At 32.8% G+C, this 11863-nt stretch overlaps 2 protein-coding genes across 2 annotated transcripts in view; one reads left to right on the top strand and one right to left on the bottom strand.

Moving 5' to 3' along the window:
* Positions 1–11638, bottom strand: part of LOC142340798 (uncharacterized) — a 63638-nt gene extending 52000 nt beyond the window's left edge. Inside the window, exon 1 of the mRNA XM_075391518.1 lies at positions 11157–11638. Within this exon, the coding sequence (XP_075247633.1) occupies positions 11157–11202 (46 nt within the window). The 5' untranslated portion in view covers positions 11203–11638. The remainder of the gene's footprint in view (positions 1–11156) is intronic.
* Positions 1–11863, top strand: part of LOC142340799 (uncharacterized) — a 223035-nt gene that overhangs the window by 55333 nt on the left and 155839 nt on the right. The gene's annotated exons all lie outside the window — the stretch shown is intronic.

Here is an 11863-nt window from a genome sequence, read left to right as displayed (position 1 = left end):
GAGAACAAAGTAAAATCATGTCTTTGTTGTTCAACATAAACGAGCGTTTTTCGTATGGTTTTTAAGACAATTAATTTGATGTCCTTTTCTTTATAAAAGTGTTTTTTAATCGGGTCAAGGACTTATTCAATTCAAATAAAATTTGATGTGTCAGCAAAATGTTGTCAGTTCCGAGAAATAAAATGTCTGTAGTCCGGATTGACGTTGAAAAAGCCGGCCTGGGAATGTTGGTGGAAAAAATATTCACTTCAAAATGTCCTCTTCTGTATACGTTGAAAGCATTGACTTTTGAAACATGCAGAGAAGTTAGCGATTGTTTTTTGTAAAGTCTGCAATTCCTTGCAGTGTTTTTTTGTCTACCCGTTATAATTCCGGCGAAGACATATTTAGCAAAAACATGAAAAAGTTTTTAAAAGTTTTGTTTCTCGTTGTTGGCGAAGACGTGCAATTTTGTTGTGAATTTGGTGTTGTTAGAGTGATGGACTAATAAAGGACTGAAAAATCAAAAGTGACCAACCTGATGGAATATTGAGTTATTGGAGGAAAAAGATAGTTTATATTTGATTAGTTTTTGCTGCAATGTAACAAATTTAATAGTTCTGCGAGTCTGAGACGGCACAAGTGGTATTAATTTTATGGGTTTTATTGACCATATGTTTGAATTAATAAGTAAGTGAGAATTAATAAAATTGGAAGCTAGTTGAATTTGAAACTCGGAGAGAAGTTTCAAGTAGAGTTTAGAATTAAAAAAATAGCGCATGAGAAGGATTGGAGCAAAAAACATCGCGCAAATCGAATGAAAATTTAAAAAAATTGGGGGTACAATTTTGTCTAAAAATTGTTTTAGAAAGTGATTTTATTTGTTCAATACTGTGTCGGGAAATGCATGATAGGTGTTTTTTATGGTAAAAAACTAAATTAAATGTTAATTACTGATAACTTTTATCCACGTTTTTTTTTTATTAAAAAAGGTCAAAATTGTGCAAATCATTCTGATTTATGAGGTGAGAATAAATATAAAAAAAGATTTTGCTAGTTAAAATGGAGTCGGCAATAGGTTTTTTAAATTGAACGGTTTGTCAGACAATTAAAAATGAGTGATTGGGTGCTTCTTAAATGTTAGTTTTTGTTAATTTATGTCAATTTTCTGTGTATTTTTATTATAAATTAATAAAACTGATGAACCTTAAAGTAGGAAAATAGAAAAAAATATTTTTTTTAAATATAATTTACAAAGAAATTTGGTCAGTTAACAGCTCTGTGAAACAAAAAAAATGACTAATTGGGTGTTGAATATTTGTTATTTTTTGTTTATTTTTTGTGTTTTTAGTAGAAAACATCAATATTTTGCGGACGAATAGTTTACAAACAAACAATTGATGCTAAAAAATAGAACAAATTGTAACATACAATGTCTCTCTTGTTAATTGTGTAGAAATAGTCGATGAAAATTATGAGAGAATACGAATAAAAGAGCATGTTTTTGATCAATCTGTTGGCAACTAACGCATTTTTGTACCTATGGAGACCTCTTTGAATTGCTCAAATTCACTTCACTACGCGCTACACCAAACTTGGGCGGAGCAAACATAAATCATGGCTTTTTTGAGTTCCAGTTCTGGTTTTAGCACATCTGTGCAATCGACAAAATAAAACTGAAGTACGGAAAAAGCTCTAAAACGGTTTTATTGGCATTGCAAATTTTTTTATTTTTAATTCAAAGTATGCCCAAGCTTAATTTTAGCCTACAGCGTGCCCATACCATTTAGAGTATTTTTTTGTCCGCGGTGAAAAAAAATTATGACTGAGAAGTTATCATTTTCAGATAATAGTGACTCTTACTCGAAAAATTTGAAGACTCTCTTCCTAGAAATTGATAATTGAAGTAAACTAAGTGATCTGGAAAAAAAAATTATGGAGTAGTCTACAACTAAAAAATCAGCTTTAATAAAGATTAACTCAAACACATCAAACAAAATCTGCAAACAAATAAGTTTGAATTAGTTTTCAAACATGAAATCGATTTTTCGTTCCGTTGGTGCAAAGCACTTGCTTACGGTTGTTCACAAGGCTCTTGCTGCTCGAAACCTCAAATGGTTTGTTTTCTGGTGTACAAGTAAGCGTATCTCTGACTGTGGCAGACGTTGGTGCCTCTGTAAAAATTTCGCTGCTATCAATATCTTTTTTCTCTTTTTCCAAACGCTTTCGAACAGTTCAATATTTCTCCAGTAGCCTTCTTGATTTCATAGTGAAATTTTTTATACACCATCGCCCAATGCGTGCAAGTAAAAGACAAACTCACTGACATAAGTCGTCACAAAATCCAACATGTATTTAGCTCCTTTTATGAGGCCTTTCTCAAGTCGAAATTACCTGACTGAATCAAAAATCACAATAAGATTAGCCATGTGATTTACTGTGGCCCAATCACCTAGCTGATAATCTTGCTGAACAAGGATAACATTCTGTTTTTTGTACTTCTCATAAGCAATTGTTTTGCTGTCAGGCGTTGATTCAGCCTTTAGAATGATGCAAACAGTCAAACGAAAAAATCTGTAGTTTAACACCTATAACAGTTGTTTTTTAAAGTATGTGCAAAAGAGGAGCAGAAGAAGTTTGAAGCCGAAAAAAACAAAATAAAAATTCAGTTAAAAAATCTTCTCAGGCAGGTTCAATCATTGTGTTTGGTTTGTGTTGTAAAAAATTACTTTAATTACCAATTACACAAAGTTTCTATACACTCAACTCCTTGTCTTCTGAGTAAAACACAGAATAGCTTTTATTTTAGGTTTCCAATCTTGTTGCGCTAGCTGTATTAAGTGAACACATCCAAATTTTTTACTTTCTTATCTAGAGTGTATGATAAACAAAGTATGTTGTTTATGTTCCAAACAGTGCTGACAAGAAAAACGCTATATACAGCAATTGTTTTTTAAGTTTTGCGGATTGCTTATATCATGCGTCTCAATATGTTTTCTTGCAATAAGTTCCTTTTTATATAGGACGAATGAAACGCAACAGATGCTCCACACAATGCTTTATTACACTCTGTTTTCTAATAAACGTTAGAACAAAACCTGAAACTAGTTTTTTTGCGCTAACTGTTATGCCTGCATACTAATCGAATACTTTTAATAATCTCATTTCAACGGTAATAAACAATAAAACGAATCGTTAGCATTGTGTGTACATGTTTGTGTTATGAGTTCGCGTTTGTGTGTGGTTACTAGTGTGCTGTATAAACTAGAAATAAGTATATTTGCAAACTGAGAACAGCAATTGTTAGAAGCTTTTTTTATTGCCTCTTTACCTTGAAATGGTTTCAAACGCTCTCGTGATTGAATAAATCAACTCGAATTTTCTGTGTTGATAATAAACTGCTTTCCCGACGCAATGAAAAATGAATAATTCGTCAATATTTCCAATCGTTTTAATGCCTAGCCAAACTAGTGAAAAGAAGGTTTGTGACTTGAAAAACCAATTGTATGCAGAAACAGTTTGAAAAAATCCAGGAAAAATAAATGTCGGTTTCATTTAAATACCCAAGAAACACCAAACAACAGTTTATTGTTAAATTTTTTCTTGCTACGGAAGAATATTATAGTGATAATATAGGGCTTCAATTCAAAATACCATTAAAATGAAAGCCTCACAGTGGTATCATTGGCATCGATGATTCTTTTAATAAGTAAATACTGAAATGATTCCAGAGTTTTACGTTTGCACGCCATTTTACACGACGCCAGTGATTTCAGAAACGAATTAAGTAACCAGGAACAGTTACACTCATACATGCTTCCGTGGAAAAGCAGCAACTGTTTTAGCGGCATTTGTCGGAAATATTGTTTTGCTTGCATATCAATTTTTTCATCCATCAATGTTTCACTTTTTGGAATGCTGGGCGGCGAAAAAGTTGTATTAGACGTTGAAAAGTGGTTAAAAAATTTGATACATATACCGACGACCATACTGACTCTGTGTCAGTTTTACCACCAACAAGTTACAGCGAGTTAACAACTAATCAAAAGCAATTTTTTTTTGTTGACTAGAAATTTGCATGGTATTGATTGAGATAGACAAAAATATTCCTACACTTTTCTTACACAAATAGTTCAAAGCGGTCGTTTGGGAAATCTGGGTGCAATACTCTACACTCAGTGAACAGAGAAAAAAAATCAGATATGATTCAATGTACTATTATTGATCTGAATGCACTTGAGTGTCATTTGATATCTGTGAACTCTTTTACTCAAAATTGTCAGAATCATTCAATGGGCCAACAAATTTTCAACAAACATTGGGCAACAAAATTCATTTTATTTCAACTGTTTAGTCAATAAGAGATGAATTGACTAAAGTGGAAGCCACCCTCTCAACGAGTTCAAAAACTTGCGCCTTGATTAAGGGGGACGGGAATCTGGGTCTTTGAATTTCAAAAGACGGACAAAACCATAAATACCGAAAATCAGTTTTTAAAGAGTGAAATTCGGAGTGTTACTGATTGAGGAACGATTTTGCTCATTCACTCATTTTCTATAGTATATTGGACCTTCTCTTCAAGAACTCAACACAGAGAATGTCAAGAACTCAACACAGAGTATGTCCTCCCAACTTTCTATTGATGTCGTAGTACAATATTGGTGAAGAAACGGACAAAAACAATCCTTTAAGGCCAAAAGAGATTCAAAATTTGGCGAAGGAAGAAAAAAACAAAAAAAATTCACTAAGTTAAGACAGAAAGACTCTCTGAGTGCTTAATGGTTCATATTAAAAACTCTCTAGCTGAGTTTAATTGCTTTGATTTGTTTTATGTAAAATTGTTTTTAATCAATACCTTTTAACAAATATTTATTTCGCTGTGATATGGTGTGAATAACAGTTGATCCAGTTTACGCTGTTGTAGAAGAACATATTTTTCATAAGAAAGTAGCTCGAAATCTTCATTGGTATTTTGTAATCAATCAGCTCTGCCATTATCAGAAGCTGCTTTTATGGTACCTTGTTGTTTTACTGGTCATATCACTTTGTATTGTTAAATTAGCCAAATCAAATTGTAAAGAAATTTCTCTTTAGATATCATTTTTCTCAAGTTCATTGAATACATTTTACCAAATCCAAGACTTTGAATAAAATTATAATTTGCAATAAAAGGTTTTCACGGTGGTTGTAGGGCCATCAGGTAAGGCAAAACAGAGTTAATTGTCAAAAAGTTGAGTGAAACCACATTTCATCCAACGTTTAACGGCAATATATTTTTATATCGCGAATTGCCAGAAAAATACTTCGAAAAGGAGAAAAAACTTGGTTTTTTTTAAACGTATGCCAATTAAGAATTTTTGAATAGCCCGGCCAACAGTCTCCTGATAATCGACTACTTGTGTGACTTAAGTTATAACGACAAAGAATTTATTTTAGAATGGTTACTGATTGCTGCACGGCGTCACAAAAACATTAATGTTTTTATATCGCAAAAAATTTATCAAAATACATTAAATATAGTTTTGCTCAAATCAGTCCACTGTATTCAACATGTCAAAATTTGGTCGAAAATTAGAAATTGTCAAACTTTTAAAACATTGCTATCAATTGGCAATCAAAGAACCGCTTGGGCACTTGCTTATCGATCTGAATCCAAAAACTTCTGATTGTTGACCATAGTGTCCAAATATTATTGAGTTGGGTCCCACAGTGTTCAATCTTGCATCTGATAATGCAGAAACAGCCCTTCTAAACAAGAGAAGAGGGAAAAATTGTTACCCTAATGAGAGTATCTTCACACAATCTTTAACTGGAACATGTTAGACTGAAAGTAAGAGACAGAGAAAATTAGAGGCACTTATTTGAATGTGCTCTCAAGAAAATTTCCTCAATCGATATACGACAAGCAGCTTTACCAAAAACCGGTTTTGAATTGGTTCAGCCCATTAGTAAATTTTTGTATCATCCGTTTGAGTTAAACCATGTCAGCTGCTGAAGATTTTGATATGATTCCCAAAAATCAGTTTATGAAAGGCAACTATATTCCTCACAAATTTCAAATGACACCAGAGTTAAGCATACCGGCGCTCAGTTTTACTTTCTGAACCGCAAGCGACCAATTGAAAACACTAACAAAGAGTACCAAGAAAAACTGGATACAATGGAAACAGCTGATCCCGATGAGTTGTACAAAATGCTTACAGACAAAACTCTTCTAAAACTCAAGTGCTTGCGCCAGTAAAAATTATCAGAACTTAGAAAAAGTTAACCTCATCAAAGAGTAAAACAAATAATCAAAGACAATAACGATAATTTCATTGTTGATGGAAAAGCGACTGGAGTAAAAATTTCTATATGATTTGCTGAAACCAGCTAAAAACTGTGTAATCAGATTATATTAAGAGTCTAGAAGTTTGAAACATAAAAGAAGACCTGGTAATTAATAGCAATGTTGAAGTTGCGATCCGAAAAACAACTCAAAATGTTGCCAAACACAAAACGAAAAAGAAATCTATTTCGCCAAAAATTCAAGCACAAAGAAACCAGCCAATAGCTTACAGAGGAACCCTCAGATAGAGAGAGTGGATTTGAAACTTCATAAAAAGAGAGAACGCAGCAAGAGGAGAAAAAATGGAGTGCTTCAACGAATGAGAAAAAACTGATTAAGCGAATATACGTGGAGGGTGCGGCAACATACGCAAGCGTAGAAAATCTTAAAGAAGCACAACGTTCAAACGCAATAGAGTGCAACTATTTCTATAAGATAAAAATGCGCATATAAAGCATAAGATATATATAAAAAAAATTCCCACAATGAAAGTCATTGGCTACGATATAAACGAAATTTAGTCGCTGGACTCAACTTATGCGGATAAATTAGCAAAATATAAAAAAGGTGCAAAAAAAACCTGTTGTTTGCGGTTGACTACATCCCGCGTTATCTACGAGTTGAACCCTTGAGATTAAAGTATGTCACAATAACAGCAGATACGTTCAAAAGAATGATAAAGAAAAGGCCGTCCAAAATAGAGTCGATAGGTGCTGGTTCAGAATTCAAGGGCTCTTTCAGCACTCTCTGCCATAAAAATCAATTTGAAGATTGTAAATCTTTCAACGAGGACATTTCGGTTTTTGCGGAAAGAAATATACGATTGCTCAAGAGTTTTATATGCAAGTATTTAGAGGACAATTGGACATACTCATATGTTAATCAATTTCCGCGCTTTGTGCATTACATTGACTCTAGAGACAACAGAGTAACTAAAATGGCTCAATATAATGGGATGAAAAAAACGTTTCCTTCATAGTAGGTAGAGTTAGTTCATGTTAGTAGTGAAATAGATGTGAATTGACAGAACTTGAATGAATTCACGTTTCACTTATTTTCATAAATCTTTATGATCATTTTTCCTCAAAGGTCCTCAGTCAAAAATTTTTTCAAAGAAAAAAATAATCTGGAGGTGGTTTGGCGGGTCGTACTGAGTGAAATTATCAAATAATTTTCCCCTCAGAAACAAATAAAGTGAACAAAATCGAATTAACGAACTTTTCATCTTACGGCCTGAAATTTACGTAAAAAATATTCCTTTTGATGCTGTCTCCAGACCATACGTAGGCGAAAGAGCTTTTATTGGATTTGGTTACTATAAACACCGTGACCATCGTTTGAAGTGCTTAAAAAAGCTTTCGGAATACCTCATTTGTACTATCAATAACAATCGAATTTTTTCAAAATAATCGAGTTTTTTCTCCCTTTTTGGTGAAAAAGAATGAATTACTTTTCCGGAAACCAAAATTCTAAGCATGCTAGGCATTAAAGGTACTCATCTGGTTATCATATTCGATACAAAATTTGGACACTTTTAAAAATCTGATCATGATCCTGATTTGTCTGCAGGGAACCAATTGATTTTTGTTTACGTTAACATAATTGAGTATAAGTACCAAGGTGATACTATAACCCTCTTATTTGAGTCATTGATTCAAAAAACGTCTGGTAGAGGTAGTTACAAAGCAAAAAAGTCCAAGACAAGCAAGCAATAAATCGACTGAACATAAAACCCTAAGAAAGCAAGTGGGCGGATCAAAAAGAAGAAGAGTGCTTAAGTTGAAAGCGAACGGTGAAAAACACATCATTGCATTCTTAAAAAAAATTAACGAGGAGTCGATCTAATTTTCGTTTCTAAAATCAAAATAATTACTAACTTACTTCCCTGAGGCAACACACACCACACTTGACTTTTTTGAAAAACAGTCTCTATTTGTTACTTTTGATAATTCTTCAACCTTTAATTTTGATAATTCTTTTACTTTTGATAATTCTTTAAAAAGATAGACCACTATACTCTCCGAATTATCCAGTACTTTAGTTCAAAGTTTTGGATGACAAGAACAATTTTTTTATAGATTTACTTTTTTGTTTCCCTGGAATTAAAAGCAAAAATTTCCGAAACCACAATAAAGACTTGACTACGAGAAATTTCCAGTACGCGAATATTAATTTGACCCATATTTTTACCCATATTTGTGAAATGGTCAATCTATTGCTATTAATGGAACCCCGATTTCAACAACTTTTAACCATCGCATTTACCTCAATACTCCGGAAGCCTTGGAATATCTTGACAAATCTGGGCATGGTATAACTATGGATGCTTATACCAATCTCTTCATTTTAGCTTTCAACCTAAAAACAACGCAAAAGGCTTCGAATTGATTCATTCATCCAGACCTTCTTACAAAATGCTCAAAATTTTTCAACGATTTCTTAGAACTTAAATATGGGTCTAATTAATAATCTTGTAGTGGAAATTTCTCGTAGTCAAGCATTGACAACCAACGTAGAAATTTTTTTCCGGGCGGAGGAAACTCACAATCGCATGTTAACATGGAGCCAAATCCGACCGAGAACTCAAATATCACCTCATCTATTGTTCGACAGTGATGAAATACGATATTTATTAGGAAAAAGTATTCATTAGAATTATTATATTTACGCCGTTTAGCAGCAGACATTTTCCCAAAGCCAAAAAGAGAAATTGTAATCATAGTTAATGCCTCACCATCACAATATGCAGCAAATCATTCCATGGTTCTTCTGTATCACGAAAACAAAATTTAATTTGCAGATCCGCGTCGATTTCCGATACAAAACTAACAACTGTTTTATTACTTTCAGGTACAATTTTACAATGAAGTCCCTCAATTACTCATACTCCAGTCGATTCGAAGTTAAAACTGAAATTTCTGCGGAGTTTTCTCCATTTGTTTTGTGCATTTGATGTTTGGTTACGAATATCCTTTGATGTTGAGTATAAAAGACAATCGTTTTCTACGCTTTGCTTTCATTCTTTATGATTTTTAAATCAATTAGGTCTTTTTAGGAACAAATCTGTTTTAATCCCCGGCAAAACAATCAAAAACATGTTTTTTTTGTCTCATTCTTCCTTACTTTTCATCCACAACTTCAGAAAAAATAATAAAAACGACATTTTAAACCAAAGACTTTTCAATTTGACAACATCTACTTTAGTGGACTGTTTTTTTTATATATTGCTCCGCAAAATATTGAAAATTTAAATTAAAAACACAAAAAATTATCAAAAAATGTCACACATTCATCACCCCGTTAGTAACTCTAATTTGTTTCTTCAAGCTGTTACATGAGGAAAATTTCTTGTAAATTGTGTTTCAACAATGATAAAACTTTTTTCATACTCCTACCCCAAGAAACATCACTTATTTCACTTTTTTAAATCAAAAATTACCAAAAATAATATTTAAACAACACTCAATTACTCATTTTTATTTGTTCGACCACAAAATTTACCTGAAGAAGCTTTGTTGCCAACTCCATTTTTACTTAGCAAAAACCATTCTGTTCTACATTCTTACCTCAAAAATCACCAATTATTGCACAATTTTGACCTTCTTTATCGAAAAACAAAACAAAACTTTAGTTAAAAGTTGTCAAGAAATAATATTGAATATAAACTCAAATGTTCAACAGCGTTTCACCTACCATAATTTAAGTTTTTTTCTAAAAAATCCATAAAACTGCTTATTGGCGCAAAAAAAAACAATTTTTTAAATTTTTTTTACCATCAAAAAATACCAATATCTGTTTTTGTTCCTATTTTGTCTATGGTGCGCAAAACAGCCCCAAAAGCGCACGGTAAACGCTCTATTCAATTTATTGTCAACATCTAATTAACAAAAATTCACTTTGTCCCATAACATGCATTTCTTGACACAGTATTGAACTTGTGAAATCGTTTTTTAAGCCAATTATCAGACAATGTTTTAGCCCTAATTTCTTCAATTTTTCATTCAATTTTCAAGAGATTTTATTCTAAATTCTTTCTCAACCCATTTTATTTGGAAACTCTACTTAAAACTTCTCTGCAAAATTAAAATTCAACTGGCCTCCAATTTTATTACTTCTCACTTACTTGTTAATTCAAACATATGGGCAATAAAACCCATAAAAATAATACGACTTGTGCCGTCTCAGACTCGCATAACTAGTAAATTTCTTACATTGCAGCAAAAACTTCTCAAGTATAAACTACCTTTTTCTTCCATTACCTCAATTTTCCATCAGGTTAGTCAGCTTTGCTCTTCCGTACTTCATTGGTCTCATTTGACTAGAAAAAGGACTCAGAATTAAAAAAAAACGCAAAATTTTTGAAAACTTTTAAAAGTTTCACTCATTCACCTCGCCAATTTTTCACCAAATATTTTACAAGTTTCACCACTCTCACAACACCAAATTCGCAAACAAATTACAAATCTTCGACAACATTCAAAATTCGTGAGAAATTTTACAAGCTTTTGGAAAGGACGCCTTAAAAAGGCCTTGCTTGCTCCGTATGTAACGGTGAAAGGGGGAGGGGACAATCCTTTCCCTCCATTACAAAGCAGGCGTTTCTGCTGCTATTATCACCGCTAAAAATGCCAAAAACTCCGCTAAATTCACTGCAAATCTTCGAAAATCACCGCTTTAACGGTTAAAGAACGTTTTTTTTCACAGCTATTCATTACAATTCTTACATTAATTTTTCTTTCGACTAAATACCGATTGGAACAATTAAATTTTGAGCTGCAACATGGCATTAAGCATTTATTCGTGCGCTTTTATAATTTCTGTACTTAGAAATGCGTAAGGAAAATTTTACCGATGCCCATGTAAATTGCAACTGCCAGCCAAAACATCAGCGTCATGATCTTAACTTTTGTGAGACTCCAATGTGTTGAAAATATTACGTTGTTGTAGTATATGATATATGCAAACAGAATGTTCAGTATAGTGAATAGTTGTTTCAACTCTTTTTCTTTAGTGAGACGAGGAATTCTGTTGTTTTGCCCTGTAATTTGAAGAATGAAAATGATAAATTACAGAAGAAGGATTTCCCCTTTTCACAAGAAAGATAAATAAACAGAAAAAAGATTTTTCTTGTCAGATCGCACTGTAAGCAATATAGTTGCATCTGTAAATAAAGACAGTTATTAAAAATTTGAAACATGAAATATAATCGGCAAGCTAGAAATGAATAAAAAGCAGAACTACAAATAAAGTTTAATTATTCAATAGATGGACGAGGAACTACAAGGAACGAGCTCTATCTATCAAAACTATTTCAATCTATGGTTTAATGCTCTTGTGTTTTGCTCATGTGCATTTCTCAGAAATAGTTGGGAATGTTAAACAAGCGAAGAGTTCTCTAGCAGATGTGCAAGGGTCAAATAATACATTGTGGTATTGTAGAACAAAGCTTTCTTTTGGCCTAGAGTCAACAAAACCTAAACGTAGTGTTTTACAGCGTTTGGCCATGCTTCACGGCCCGTGGGACTTGGTATGAATTTATCTTAACCGAACACGGGG

This window comes from Convolutriloba macropyga, chromosome 6, assembly GCF_964194025.1.
Source record: "Convolutriloba macropyga chromosome 6, txConMacr16.3, whole genome shotgun sequence".
NCBI lineage: Eukaryota > Metazoa > Xenacoelomorpha > Acoela > Convolutidae > Convolutriloba > Convolutriloba macropyga.
The sequence above is the reverse complement of the archived record's forward strand: the minus strand, read 5'-3'. Positions and strand labels throughout refer to the sequence as shown.